Here is a 16470-nt window from a genome sequence, read left to right as displayed (position 1 = left end):
CCTCGCTTCTGTCAGTCTGCCCCAGGGCAGCTGTGGCTACAACTGTAGCTTGCCTCCACCAGTGAGTGAATGAATAGTGGAATTGTACAGCGCTTTGAGGGCCCTGAAAATCGCTATATAAAATGCAATCCATTATTATTACAAAGTCTTGATATAAAAACCTCAGTAGATTTAAGGAAAACATCTAAAATTAAAATGACATTTATCTATTGCAATAAAGAATTTCAGTCAAACACTGCATGTGGAGGATTTCTTAAACAAATAACATAGCCATAGCATGCCGGCATGTATTAACCAGAGTGGGTGATAACCAGAGAAATTTTTGCTCATACTAACTGTGGTTTACTTTAGCTTTGGGGCGTGTAGCACAACGGTTTGATGATGTTCACTCCAAATACTTTTCAGACTTTCATTAAACAAGCCACCATGAATGTGCCTCAGAACAATGACTGTCTTTATTTCACTGTGTTGTTTCAGGGTCAACGGGACATTCCTCAGTTCACAGGCCAGCACACAAGCTACCCACATAGCAGAATTACTGTACTGTTAAATCCTGGGAAAACAGCAGCAGCATATTGCTCACCACAGACACACTTTTTGCATTTAATGTCAGGCAAAGACACAAAATATGTATAATTGCATGTCTGTGAATGACTTGTAAACCAAAGGAAATTCAATATGGGGAATAAATGCATCACATGCAGCTGAGGGACTATTAGGGAATGCTTTTCTTTAATAAAGGGGGAAATGAATTTGAGAAGTGTATTTCCCTCTCTCTCTCTCACACACACACAAATATATATATATATTGACATTGTATACATTGCATTTTAATGCTCTTGATACTCCTTTAAATAACTGTGGAGGAGTAGTTGCAGTCTGGAAAATTTAAGAATAGACTCCAGCTCCAGTCTTGCAGTGGGAAGTTGGGCAATTATGCTGCCCACAACATACCCGTCTTCTTCTGTGAATGTCTGTTGGCTGCTATTCTTCCATCTCCAGATTAGTGTCTTCATAAAGGGCACAATGACAGAACAATAAACCTTGGAAGTTCTTGATAGTGGAAGAAACGCAGGCTTCCAAAGGAAAACTACTTAAGCACATGGAAACTCCACACAGCAGTGACAGCAGACACTGAGCTACTGCGCTGCTTGAGTTACTGTTTTCATTTCGAATATAAAGGCAAACTGCAATCAAAGCGAACATTTGTGCAAAAGGTGACTAAAATATTTGGGCTATTTATCTACTGATGTGTTTATGCATGCCTGTTCTTTAAAGTAACTGCAATTCAGTTGTTCCCAACCCCCAAATATATTATGCTGCTCTTAAGGTAACCAAAATATAAAAAAAGAAGCAACAACACCATGAAAACTCAATGGGTTTTTCAGCGCAGCCTTATCCCAGGGGACATGGATATCACTCCAAGAGCCCCAACATCAGGGCACTGCCCTTCTTCTCCTTAATGCCATCCATGCTCAACAATGCTGAACCTTCTCAAACCATGCAGAACTTTAACCATTTTCACTATTTCTCTGGTGGTTGGAGGGTTATCAACTGGGGAATAATAGCAAAAATCTTTTTACCAGGATAGAATTTGGGAAGTTTTTAAGAGGAATAACACACTTGGGTAGTTGACAAGCCAATCACAAGCCACAAAGCAAAAAGATTTTAGGCCTGGCTGCCTGCTGAGCCAACAGACAATAAAAAGCTTCATGCTTGGCAAACCCTGCAGAAATTGTGCTACTGGTAAGAGTTTTGTCCATGCACCAGAGGCAACTTAGATTTAAAGCACGCTAGGTAATACTCCAGAAATGACAGGGACCTTGATTTGAGACATGCATATTTCCTCTATATCCAGTCTGAAATATCTACATTTTTAGTCACTCTCATCAGTCTGTGCTTTTCTTACAGATTCAGTCCAGATGTGAAACGGTACTAGATGGAGGGGTTCTTCCTTTTTTCCCCCCACAGCCAGCTTCTGAAAGTTTTCAACTGCTCTGTCTGAGCATGACAAGTTTTTTTCTATTCTTTTTACTAATGTGTGGCTGCAAGCACATCTGTCTGCTGTAATCTATTAGGGGAAACAAACCTGCAAAATAGAAACACCATCTGGCAGTGATTGTGGTTTAACAATAGCAGAGAGTCAAGTCTCAGCTGATATATCTCACAATATTTCATGGTTTGAGCATAGGATAGTCTCCTTGTTAGGAAATGTTTCATACATTTGGTGAACATGTGTTGGCTTGAGATGTGCTAATTAAGTTCTGAAGACCAACTGCTGTAAAGACTGAGATGAAACTTTCTGGTTATCTGACCTTTTCTCCTGGTTTGTCTCAGTCAGATGCATAAACTGTGACAGTGGATCTGGAAGAGATTCAGGGAGTTTCCTTTTTGTGCATTGCCACACAGTAACAGTGAAAAGTTGACTGTGAATTAAAAGCTGTGAAGTACTTTTTGTTGCATCTTTGTAGTTCAGTGTGAGATACCTGTCTGCTATTTAGACTTCGACTACAATAGACTTTATTAGAATTGCAGTTAGGCTCTGGTTTATTTTGCTTCTATCGGTGATTTTCACTGTGGTCAACTTTTACCTAATTTAATTAAATGGAAAGTCATGTAACTGTTTATTTAAGGTCTCACAGCTGGGGAAGCCAAACAATGAGACAGAGGGATATAATCTCCCTGAACATCCATAAAAGGCTATAGGGAAAATTCAAGTGGACTATAAATGCTACAAAGAACAACATGGCGCATTATTTTTAAATGTTAGAAGTTTGAAAGCACCTAAGGACTTACTAGATCTGATCAGCAGCCAGACTGAGTAACTGAGGAAAAAGGGCCTTGGTCAGACTAGATTAACCGAATGGTCGCTATAAATGAGATCAAAATTTCCTTTGGGAAAATGGGAGAAACTTACAGAAGGACAACCATTAGAGCAGCACTCCATCAATCAGGCCTTCTGGTATAATGGCCAGGCGGAAGCCATTCATCACAAAAAGGCACATGACAGCGTGCTGGAAGTTTGCCAAAAGGCACATGACAAACTCTCAGACCATGAAAAGAAAAGCGCGTATATGCTGAAAATATAATTTCACAATCTGGCCGCAATTCGCAGTCGTCCCCATAGTCAAGCATAGTCTTAGAGGCAGTATCAAAACGGTGCCAATGTTTGGCAAGTCAGACACGTTTTACATTTTGACAACAACAAAGCATACCAGGAAGAAATCACAGGACCAGCTTTTCGAAAACTCTGTAAAAGTCCTGGAGTATCTCAGCCAGAGTCAGGAGAATCTCTGGAGAGGCCTCAAGGTTGTTATCCACCAACACTTTCCATCAAACTAGGTAAGCTAAAAGAATTCTGCCAAGAATAGGAGAAACCAGAAGAAAGCTGTTCCAAGCTTGTGGCTCATTCCAAGGAAGACTAGAGTTTGCGATTGCTGCCAAAGGTGAATCAACCAAGTATGAAGTGAAGGGTCTGACTGCTTATGTAAATGGGTTATTTCAGTCTTTTGAGTATAGCCTTACAAAACACTCCAGCTGTTTAAAAAAAAATACTGTGGAGTTGTCATATCGAGACTAACAAGAAAATTATATAGCTGTGATATCAGCATAAAAACATGGTAGAAACTCGACTTTATTTTATATTCATTTAATCATTTCAAATAAAAATGAATTCATTATTAATTTTTAGCTGAGACCTAAACTGACTGCAAGTTTAGATAATCTAAAGGGTTTGATATTAAACCCTTTTTCTTTTATTCCTACATAACTGGCTTGTTGCCACCAATATGTTGTTTATAGCAAAACAAGTAATTTAATAGCTCTATAAGCTCTGTGGTGTCATTAACCTTTTTTCATCAGCTTTTATACTTGACTTGAAAGGTGTTTACATTCTGGGTGCTACAGCATTCATTTTTTGTTTTGTGGTCATCTATGGATGTTTGACCTTCTCTGTACAAAAATGATGTATGCTAACAGTTTGAGGGCAGTTTGTTTTTTATTTGATCTGCTACAAAAAAGAGTGATTAAAAGACAAATATGACATTCTTGGACTCATCAAAGCTTTCCGAAAGCATTTGAATGGTCATTCAAATCAAATCAAGACGCTATTGTAGTGGAAACTAGGACGTATATATCAATCAGTGAACTTGGTATAACCAGTTTGGCTCTAAAAATGAGCAAAGTACTTGTTGTAGCTTACTGAGGAGCATCATTCACAGTTTTATGCCCCAAGTCATGTGAGTCATTTAAAGTTTCCATTTCATATATAGGAGCAATGGAGAAAAAAATAAGGCAGCATTCAGTTCAAAGTAAACAAAATCCTTGAATAATCTTCTTGGAAAATGATATCAAAAAGTCACTTTTGCACACCACGGGGATTTGAAAAATACAAAGTTTATCTAAGGCATTAGTTACATTGCACCTGTGTCCCAAGAGATTTAGAATGCACACAGGTAAAAAACAAGAAAGAAAGAAAACCATAAGAAAAAGCGTTTCTTCCTGCATCACATTACAATCAGCTCAAAGTGCAGAGATCAGAACCCTGTTTCTTGCATATTCCAGAGATCTGAGGAGACAGAAGACTGCTAGGTGAAGAGAGGCGAGATGATGCAAAGAGGATACTTTTCAAGCAAGTAGGGGGGAAGTGTGTGTGTGTGTGCTATGAATATGTTTTTACTTATTAAATCTATCAAAGATGAATGAAGTGCTGCATCCCATAGCTTCTTTGCCTAGCCATAGCCGCTTTGATTTATTAAATTTACTTCTATGACTTTGGATTCTCAGCTGTGCCGTCATTTAAATTCTCTTATCCAGTTCAGCTTGTCTCTGCTTGTCATTTTGACTTGTTTTTGTTTTTTTCACCATTTTGAAATGACATGACTACATAATATTTACATATTAATGCACATGCAAACGTGCTTTAATATGTATCTGTCCTGTCAATTTTTAATTTTATGTCTACAGTAGCACTAGTGTCAGCTTCCTAGTATTTGTGTTGAATCCTAATAAATGCACAGATAAATTATACCCTCTTTGTCAGCCCCCAGATGACCACCAGCATCCCAGAGGAAGAGAATTACACACAAAGATACAAAAAGCAATAAACAAACAACAACAGTGCATGTTTATTCAGGAGAGGACAAACCTGTATATATAACCTGTACAAACCATAGACTCTCAGTGCATTCAAAACACATTTATTTCCTTTGATATTTCTAACTAATCATGCAAGAAGCATTTATGCCCACCACTGATTCCATCATAGCCCAAGATTTTCATTTCTAAGGTTACACTGGTGTTTCACACCCACAAGTTAATATACCGTACACACACATTTTGCTGTATTTCATGCTACCATCTATGCACCCATACTCAGTATCAAGTTTGTTAGAAGTGGTGCTGCAGGCACACAAACAAGCAATTATGACTACCCGTGGTATATGAATTTAAATTAAGATACAGAAGACTTTGGCACTTTCTTCGTTGCATTAATGCTCTGTATATGCAGGTGTCTTAATTAGAAAGCTCTGCATCACTTCCTGAACTACTTCCTAGCTCAGAGCAACACAGGTGTCAGAGCTGCTGCTTTCTCTTATTCAAGCACAAGGTCATGACACACTAACTAAGGCAATAGTGAGAAAAGTCAGGCACTCCCAACATTTGAATGCACTAGATAAGCATCCCTCTTCAGCATGTGGGTTTCTTAACACATTTTCCCCCAAATCTAACAAAGTACTTAGAAATGTGAAAAGAATCAGCAGCTTATTTGTTTTATTTATCCAGGCAGCTAATCTCACTAATCTGATGCAACATCCAAAGAGCACATGGAATAATGATTTATCAATTGTTGCTTTGCTAATGACTCACAGCAAGGTGAGGGTGCTTGTGCAGGTTTTTCTCTGGGAGCTCAGATTTGTGAGACCACCCCAAAAACAAGCCAAACAAAAAAACATGCTAGCTTAATGTTGCCATTATCAACCCAGGACAGGCTTGCAAAACAGCTTATTTATCTCAAGAACTCACTTCCTGGTTAAACAAAAGGTTAACCTTGGTTAAAATTTCCGATGCCAGTGAAATAGATTGGCAATAATTGACTAACTGCGAAGAAGATGCATGATCTAATGCATTTGTAAGCATCTGAGCTTTGGAAAAAAAAGAAAAGAAACATGTTTCACAGGTGACATACATTTATTAATGTTACCTTTATTCTTGTAAAATGATTAGGATGACACAATATTCCTTAAAGGTATGTAGTCTAACGAGAGATGACCCATTTCTTTAAGTGCAACTCTTTCCATCATAAAATTGAGTTGTGCTTTGAGTGTCAGCTGTGAGATTCGCATTCACATTCACTGAAACTCTACATAATTTTAGAAATATATTGCAAGCCTATCCAAGAACATAGAAGCATGGGTACAGTATAGCCATGTCCATCCATCCATCCATCCATCGTATAACACTTATCTGATATGGTAGCTTGTAGCCCATCCCAGCTACCTAGCGTGAGAAGTGGGGTGTGAATGTGAGGGTGAATGCTTGTCAGTATAGCTGTATATATGTAACCACAATAACCACATATTGTAGACATGCAAACTTATGTGAGATCTGTACCTTAAACTTCAGTGAGCTATCTCAAATAAAAGTTTTGGTATCAAACATTTACTCTCTGCAGTCTAAAAAACGTGGCAGTATAAAGTTTGTAGATTCCTCTGTCACGGTGAACACAGTTCTAATAAAAATGTCTGAGGTAATTGCAAAACCTATAACTGCTAACCTGCAGCTGGTCACATTTGCATATCAGACCTCTTAAATCAGATGTACAGCTGAAGTATGTAGACTAATGTAATTGCTGCCTTGAGACATCTCTTAGTGCCACTTTCATAAACAGCTACTTTTACCTTTAAATGCTAGACACGGGACATGCTCTTTTTCTGCATGAAAACATCGACTCAGGGGAACTAACAAAGTTGTAAAACTTAAACTTTAAAGATGTGCAACTTTAAAACAAATAAAGTAAAAGCAAAAATACTACCAAGCATTTTATGTTTCACTGTACTGTTTATACACTACAACTTTCTAACCGTCTAATCCACACTAGAAAAACCATGCATGGATAAGATGACGTGGAGGTGTGCACAGACAAATACTCTGTTCCTTTCAACAGATATCTCTATACTGTCATTAGCCAAAAAATTAAATTATGACAAACACACAAAAAAATGTGTCTGCTGTCAACTGCTTATCCTCCAAGAAAAAAAAAGCCATACTGTTGTTGGTTGAAGTGTGTGTGTGTGTATGTGTGTGGGCTCAGTTCTGCAACATTCTCACACCAGGTGGGGCATAAGCCCCTCCCTCTGGCCCCCTCCAATGCCCTTGCCCTTTATGTCATGCCTGGTTTGTCTGCAGGCATTCAGCGGAGTTGGAAGCCTTTTTTTCTGACCTTTAGACCAGCCAACCGGAGCCATAACTGCCACTTTTTGTACCATGCTAAAAAAAAAAAAGCCAACGATCTTAGTTCAAAAATCCATCAAAGAAAATGTGGGGCTTTAAATTGTTTTGCCAAAGTTTCTCCATTCCGTTGCCGTTTTAATGTATTTTCATATTACTACCTGTATCAATCATTATGTTATGCTCTGTTGACTTCCAGTCATCTGAAACCCATAGGAAAAATGTTTCTTCCAAGAATAAAAACCTCTCAAGAATGTCAGTTTCTATAATTCAGTAATAGCTTATGCTCTTATAAACTAAGTTAGCCTGTTAGCAGTCGGACGTACCGCCCACGGTACATTGGATGGTTTAGGGGACTAATTGTAAATTTGTAGGACTGCTAAGGGGTTAGTAAAGATGTGTAACTAGAGACTGTGATGCTCTGGTCAACAGGTTAATGCAGATCTACTAAGTACTCAGTATAAGTAACAAATCAAATTGATTTCATTATGGTAAAATAAACAGCTACTGTTCCATTTTGCTTTTTGTGAGCTACAACTACATCAACTAATCATTAGCATTGCGGCAAAACTTTATATGACCACCCACTGCAACCACAAACTCACTGATATTTCTATCGTCTTGATTGACTACTATAAATTCCAGACACAAAATCCATGTTTAAAATCGAATGTTTGGATTTAGCAAAGCAAACAGATTAAAAGTGAACGTACTTTCAGCACGCAAAATAAAATAAGAGGAAACTATTAACTAGATAATTGGCAATATTTGCTTTAGTGAATGTGATTTTGTTTTATTGTTGTATATCAAGTTATAAAAATCGCTGTCAATCACCGGATGCAATAAAGACTGCAGCGCTTCTGTTTGAAATCTTAATTATGGTTTTGCTTGGTGTCTAAAATTAGATTCTTACCAAGCGTCTTCTTTCCTCTTCAACGGTGTTCAACAGCTGCGAGAACTCTTTGAATGACTGGGCTGAAACAGAATAAGACATATCGGCATATTAAAATGTTTGGTCAATATATATATCAGTATGTATGAGTCCCCATTTCACAATATATTCACAGCTGAGAGAGTACACACAGTGAACTGGGCTGTTGACACAGTCACATGATTAAAAAAAATACGTAAGCAGAAAAAAAAGCATAGCTGTTAAACGTCAGCTGGTCCTGGCACCCTACGAGCACTGGAGAGGCGTGATGTTAAAATGTTTATTTGCACTGCAGCTTCGGACCTTTCAGTGCAGTACATTTTAGAACCTAATAAAAGCATGCAGCTGTCCAATTTAAGCCAAGACCAGCAGTAAAAAGAAAGGAATAATAAACCAACAAAAAACAATACTTCAATTGAACCCACTGATTGCTTCCCTTTATTTTCTCCCACAGCTAGGGTTTGCAATATACTGTCACAATACAGGAGAGACTGATGTGATAGAGATATGTTCCTGCCATCAGGGTTATACTTCAGTGGCTTATATTACATTTTGCAGGGCCAGATGAATTCAGCATACAATGCATCGAGGCTTATCTGACACAGAACTGTGCCTTGATAGCTTTACAGCTTCATTAAATAGAAGGCCAGATACAACGTGGCCTGTCTTGGTCAGCCCCTGTGTCACCCTATGTCTAGCCATTTAGCAGCGGTCGAGCTGCTCTGCTTGCCAACACAGTAACATCATTATCAACCCCGACAGCCTGGCATAGGGACCCATGCATCATCTTAGACACTTTGGTCCATTTACACACCAAAGCTTTTAAAGACCGGGGAGCAATGATTTTGTGCCAGTGATCCTGCAGGCAGGCTGGCCTCCTATTAATGCTACCAGTTCCTCTATCAACGGTGAAAACCTCTCAGGGGGTAAAGGGCACAGCTGGAGCCACTGATGGGACAAGATTAGACTGTGAAGAAAGGAAATGGGAGTCAAAGTGGGGTTATAACTTGCATATCATTCACTGCTAAGTGGAGGGAAGGCAATAAACCCGATGAATCACTAAATTAAATAAAGTTTAGTACCTTAGGAACGGATGAATTGGGAAGATAAGCTTTTTAAATGTACATTTTTCTGCACACTGTAGCTAGACAACAACAAGCGCTGTATGTTTACAATCAATTTTATGTGCTTAAAATGATGCTTTTTCTGTTCCATATTTAACATTTCAGAGCTGGATTTTTGCTCATCTCACTTATTCCACATTTGAACAGTTCTTGTCGACTAAAAGATTGACCTTCTATGAGTTGGGGCTGTAACTTTTCTAAAGATTTAAATTTCTATAGCCACATCAATCTTTTCGCCCCATTCTGGCTTGGAATGTGAATGTCACTGCAGGAAGTCATAGACTGAAATCAATAGAAGGTCAGATGAACCTGTCTGGCAGCACATACAGGATCCCAATGTTATGTGGGGAAGTAAGGAGCATCAAAGTGAACTATACCAATACTGCATCAAGATCATGGCTGGCATTCACACAAGGGTCTAGGTATGTCAGTCAGAAAGTTCAGTTTCATTGATGACTAGATTGATTTCAACAGGCTGTTTTTTTCCTCAAATAGTAATCGTGGCCTTTTCTCCCTGACATGGTGAATGAACCGAGTAGTATTGCAGGAAGGATACTGAAGACGTGGACACAAAATCACACAAAAACTATTTTGCATTTTCATTTTTACTTTGATCCTGATTAAAGGCTGCCCAAACAAATTTGCCAACGTCTATAAATAACACAGTACACAAATTCTTCCCAACACGTGGAATGAAACTGTCATCAGAACCATTTCTCCTGTGCCAGTTTCATGCATCGCCAAAAAGGTTCAGTTACAGGTGCGCTGCTAAAACATCCATTGTTGAGTCTAAGATGATCAGATTCTTAATTACAAGGGAAGTCAAGGGAAGGGTCTCTAATTAAAGTGTGCTTGATTCTAATGAGGTTTAGATTTGGATGTGGATTTTTCCAATAAATATAATTGGTCTCCTGCACCCATGGCCATCACACAGTAACAACAGCTTTGTGAGGGAAAAAAAGGACTATTCATTTTGCATTCAGATGAACATTACAGCCTGTAGAGGAGGTCGATATCTAGTCTAGCCCTCACAGATGGACAGTAATTCAGCAGTCTACAGCTCCACAGAGCGAAAGACTCAAGCTGGGGATAATGAGCAGTGCAAAAAACGGAGACGAAGAGGAGGCCAAACTGGGAGTCATGCCCATTAGAGCCAACGAGGCCCTCTGCACAGCTGCTTTCATATTCCTCTTGGAGGCTAGGAGGTTTGCACCTTCATTAATCTCTGACACTGATCACAATTAGTCCCTTTGATCTCATATAGGCTTGAAAAGATACAGGAAAAGCATCATAAGCAAATCCATCCATCGTCATCCGCTTTGTCCGGGGTCGGGTCGCGGGGGCAGCAGCCTAAGCAAAGAGGCCCAGACCTCCCTCTCCCCAGCCACCTCCTCCAGCTTGTCCGGGGGAATACCAAGGCGTTCCCAGGCCAGCCGAGAGATATAATCTCTCCAGCGTGTCCTGGGTCTGCCCCGGGGCCTCCTCCCGGTGGGACATGCCTGGAACACCTCACCCAGGAGGCGCCCAGGGTGCATCCTTGTCAGATGCCCGAACCACCTCAACTGGCTCCTTTCGATGTGGAGCAGCAGCTGCTCTACTCTGAGCCCCTCCCGGATGGCCGAACTTCTCACCCTATCTCTAAGGGAGAGGCCAGCCACCCTTCGGAGGAAGCTCATTTCTGCCGCTTGTATCCGCGATCTCGTTCTTTCGGTCACTACCCACAGCTCGTGGCCATAGGTGAGGGTAGGGACGTAGATCGACCGGTAAATTGAGAGCTTCGCTTTTACACTCAGCTCCCTCTTCACCACGACGGACCGGTGCAACGTCCGCATTACTGCAGCTGCTGCCCCAATCCGTCTGTCGATCTCCGGCTCCCTTCTCCCATCACTCGCGAACAAGACCCCGAGATACTTGAACTCCTCCACTTGGGGCAGGAACTCATCCCCGACCCGGAGTGGGCACTCCACCCTTTTCCGGCTGAGAACCATGGCCTCGGATTTGGAGGTGCTGATCCTCATTCCCGCTGCTTCACACTCGGCTGCGAACCGTTCCAGTGCGAGCTGGAGGCCTCCACCCGATGAAGCCAACAGAACCACATCATCCGCAAAAATCAGAGATGAGATTCTGAGGCCACCAAAGCGAAAGCCCTCCGCCACTTGGCTGCGCCTAGAAATCCTGTCCATAAAAATTATGAACAGAACCGGAGACAAAGGGCAGCCCTGGCGAAGCCCATCACCCACCGGGAACGAGTCCGACTTATTGCCGGCAATGCGAACCAAGCTCTTGCAACGGTTGTATAGGGATCGAATGGCCCGTAGCAATGGGCCAGACACCCCATATTCCCGCAACACCTCCCACAGGACACCCCGAGGGACACGGTCGAATGCCTTCTCCAAGTCCACAAAACACATGTAGACTGGTTGGGCAAACTCCCATGCACCCTCAAGTATCCTCGAGAGGATAAAGAGCTGGTCCAGTGTTCCGCGACCAGGACGAAAACCGCATTGTTCCTCCTGTATCCGAGGTTCGACTAACGGACGAACTCTCCTTTCCAGCACCCTGGCATAGACTTTCCCAGGGAGGCTGAGGAGTGTGATCCCCCTGTAGTTGGAACACACCCTCCGGTCCCCTTTCTTAAAGATGGGGACCACCACCCCGGTCTGCCAGTCCAGAGGTACTGCCCCTGATCTCCACGCAACATTGCAGAGGCGTGTCAACCAGGACAGCCTGGTTATAAGCAAATCAATAGCATTAATTATACATGCACAGCAGACAAGCTTAACATCCATACACAAAGCCAAACCCCATTCTAAGATCACGCTGGATTTTATTTGAAAAAATGAACAGCATTAGTGTTACAGCATTTTCTTTCTTCGTTAATTACTTTTACTAATATACAGGTTAACTATAAACGAATCGTTTGAGCATGTGACCTTTACAAGACAAGTGCCCGCATGATACATGTGGGCGCAGCAACTGTTTTCCCACGAGAAACTAAAACATAAAAGAAAAATCAGATAAAAAAAAATCTGATTGATGTGATGCAAGAGATGAAACCTTAGCAGGAGATGAATACTCTGTGCCTTGTTAAACTGGACTCACCGATGTTCACCTCATCATCTGTCTCTGCATCTCCTATGCACTCAAACTGGAACTCCTGCAGAGACTGGGAGAACTTCTGGACGGCAGCAGAAAGATCTGGAAAATCAGATGGGCTGAGCATCAGATGAGGCATACCACAGATGAAAAGCACACTGAAGACACATGAATCAAATTTTATTGTACATTATAAAGAAAAATGTAATGTAATTTAATGCAAATTTAATGTAACCTCCTTGGACTATACCCAATAACCATATATAATTCGCAGACTTTGCTTTTGCACTAGATTTTACTTTATTTTGCTTTTCCACTTTCACAAAATGGGAACAAGCAGATGCATGTTGCTGAAAACAAGACACACTTCTGCTGTTCCACATCAAAAAAGTTTAGTGGACACAGAGACAAATTACTGGTTTCTGCTCTGTTGCTGCATTTATTTCAGTTCATATAACAGATCTTTTTGCCAATTATGAGCAAAAGCCGTGTGCCCCATCCCTTTCCACACAATAACTGGAAATAGATTTTGCAACACCTGGTAAAGGGTGGCAAAATTTTGCTCCCAGAACTTGTTGTCAAAGCGGAAACAAAGCAGAACCCAGGACAACAGCTACAAGTTCTACAAGTTGAGACTGACGTGTGGATAGTCAAATGACAGAAATTTCATATGGTTATACCATATCAAGATAACCACCACATCCAATAGCATTGCTTTAATTATTGTCAAGTTGCAAGGAATTATTTCCCCGGGCACCACAGCTGCATCATAAAACATCAGCATATAAATAGGCCTAGTTTTTATCTTATTAATGGGCAACAATTAATATTCAAAACAGACAAAAGTCAAGTCTTTTAAAATCAACTGCTCAATGGTTTCTTTTGAACACAAACTAAATGAAAACATTCATTAAACAGCCTTTATTCAGTTTTTTGAAAGGCTTTCTTACATTAGTAGGAGGCAAAAAATGCTTCTAAAAGTATTGTATGGATGAGATAGGTCAATGGTTTGTTCATGTGTATGTGTCTTTGTGTTTGCCTGCACGCTGAAGTGTGCTAGTGAATGAATAAGTATGGTCTGTAAGCCTTTAAAATAGCATGTGGTGCCTTCAATTAAGAAAAGTGAGCATCTTAACATTCTGAGAACTGAGGATTGACCTGTGCTTTGATGCAACGTTTCCTGTTGCTGAAAAGAGGTGTTCTCATACTGTACATATTAATAATAATAATTCAGTGTCCAGCCTAACAGCCCAGGTCAGTGGCTCAGAGTTTTACTGACCCATGTACATTTTTACTGGCATGCAAAAAAAGGCTCTAAATTCATTTCTACTGCAAGTCTCCAAGTCATCAAAGGAAAGACTCTGCGTCAAGGATATTTTTTAATTGAGTTATTCAAGTTATTCGATAAATCACTGCAGCCCTACTACTTCTACAGATATAAACTGACAATAGCATAAAGCTTGACAATTCATAACAGCAGATAACCAAATAATGGACTTTTATGAACTGCTGTCTGTCCATGTACACGCCCACTGACAGTCACACATTTGCAATATTTACTGGTGCCTGATCATAATACCTGGATCTGAAAAAATAAGCCCAGATGAACTGCCTAACCTTTGTCTCAAAAGTGATAAAGCCCACACAGAAAATACAAATCAATAGAACAATTCCACCCTTGGATACTCCCCACTGCTAGGTATAAATCTATGATTTTATTGTATTCTACAGTTTAACTTGATCAAATGTCTTTTTTGACTACCTCCAGAGAGTACTGTCATTTTTTGTACTCCAAAACCTTCCAGCTATGAAAACACAAGTGCGTGTGACTGCCAGTGGAAATTTTTTAAAAGATTTAAATGAGCCACAAGAATTTAACAATACAGCAGGAGAATTTCATAGTATTTTTTTGTATGACAACAGTATCTATAAGCCTTAGTAATAACTGCTGATGAATAGAAGCAAGCTAAAGTCCAATAAAGATTGGAGGCATATTTACAAATGTGGCAATGAGAAACAAAACACCGCAGCATAGCACGTGAACTGGTCCAAATATGATCCAATAACAAAGAAAATTGATTCAAGCTGCAGTCAGAAAGTTACAAGGCTGACGTCCTGCAATCATTGTTAGAGCTGCAGGCAGCAGTTGTAAGCTCTTTGTCTCTAAAATTTGTATGCATAAAACTACAAGTTTATGAACAAGTTTACTTCATACAAAGTATTATACCTTTGACTTAATAGCAATGAGCCAGAACTAGCCAAGAGCAATTTCTCTTTGTTTGGATTGATGAGTCAACCAGAGTGTAACATGTCCAGTCAAGAATTAGAGGTGCTTCAACAGTCTCTGATCTAATGCTCTCAATGGGAAAAAAAAGACTAGGTTATCATTTCCTGAACCCTACCTGCCTTATATAAAACCTCCCACTTTCTCTTTGATCCATGGAATAAAGAAAAGAACTAAATGGGAACGGAGAGACACCTCACCATGAGTTTAACTTCTGTTGCTGCTTAAAAAAAGTTGCACGAAACGATTTAATAGCTGATTAATGTTTTTTTTATATCTACATTTTTCTGCCTGCCTTGTCAACAGTTTTCAAAAGTTTATGTGGGATATTAAAAAATGTACTTAATTTCCCCAATTAGGCTACATCAACTTGCAACTTACTATTGTTTCATTTTTCTCCCCCCTCAAATAACAGCTTGGATGAGAGCTACACAAAAATTCTCCATATTTTCACACATTAAAAGACATACACACCTTCACATTTACACCAGGGAGTTCTAAACTGTTGGACGAAACAAAAATAAACAGTACTCAGTTAAAATCTGGTTTCCATCTTACACACAGATGTACACTATAAACCAATGATATGTATGGTAGAAATCAGGGCGTTGATTCAAGAGAAGATCTAATTACAGTTACAACTGAAATCACAAGGAAGAAAGAAATGCAGCAGTTTTTTTGCATTTAATGAAAGGGTCAGAGTAACTACAGTGATGACGTCTATAAAGTTAACCGAGCGCATGACTCACTTATAATTGTGGGCCAAGTAATGAAGCTGCATAGACACCAGAAGAGTTCTTATCCATCTTCTTATTTTTCTCTTTGCTGTAAGAATCTATGCCAACCAATCAAATTGACTGGTTTGTAGCTCTGAACACCAACTGGGGGCAGTCACTTCATTTTAATGTCTACTTCTTGAGCATGCCACGATGCGTCAAACTTAACTTTTCAATGAATTCAGTAACTTCTATCTGTGTGTTCTGTGGTTTACTTAATAATCATTCATCTGATCTTCAGACTGAGGAAATTCCTGTGGACCCAAGTCAGTCGACTTTTAAGTATAAAAAGTATTTCTGGTAAAAATCTTTCATTTACCAGTACTCCTCCACTCTGCGCTTTCTGTGGGGGGAGGGAATTACAGACGGGTTGACACAGGCAGTGGAGACAGGATAAAAGGAAGTGCATCCATAAAAAGCAGGAAAAAAGTGAAAAAAATTCTCAGACTGAATGCCTAAATGAAACAGGAACAAATAAATCAAAAGACGTGAATACAATATTTTGTATTGGAATATGCTCTGTAAAGAACGACTTCAGTCACTCCCTCGTGTCGTTGGATTAGTGATTGTGGAGGAACCTGGTAGCTGCACTAAACTGCACAGCCATGTTATAATTAGATGCAATCTCATGTATGCCATATATGGCAATGAACACTGCTGCGTATATCTGTATATATGTGGCAGTGTTTATTGCATTTTTCAACAACTTTTCATCTAATCTACTTTACCCATTATATTGTTAAACTTTGGCTCTGCTCCCCACCAGAACAAGTACCATACAAGTCAAGCTTTTAAGGAAATCCGGTAAAC

General features: G+C 40.0%; 1 protein-coding gene across 2 annotated transcripts in view; it reads right to left on the bottom strand.

Annotated features, from left to right (window-relative positions):
• Positions 1-16470, bottom strand: part of arhgap42b (Rho GTPase activating protein 42b) — a 75393-nt gene that overhangs the window by 38889 nt on the left and 20034 nt on the right. For both annotated transcript variants that reach the window (XM_005735937.1, XM_005735938.1), the window contains exons 2-3: positions 12607-12702; positions 8363-8424 (exon numbers count right to left, since the gene is read on the bottom strand). In XM_005735937.1, coding sequence (XP_005735994.1) covers positions 8363-8424; positions 12607-12702 — 158 coding nt within the window. The remainder of the gene's footprint in view (positions 1-8362; positions 8425-12606; positions 12703-16470) is intronic.

The sequence above is a fragment of the Pundamilia nyererei genome, unplaced genomic scaffold (assembly GCF_000239375.1).
Source record: "Pundamilia nyererei isolate P.nyererei 1_Seehausen unplaced genomic scaffold, PunNye1.0 scaffold00066, whole genome shotgun sequence".
In the NCBI taxonomy this organism is placed as follows: Eukaryota; Metazoa; Chordata; class Actinopteri; order Cichliformes; family Cichlidae; genus Pundamilia; species Pundamilia nyererei.
The sequence above is the reverse complement of the archived record's forward strand: the minus strand, read 5'-3'. Positions and strand labels throughout refer to the sequence as shown.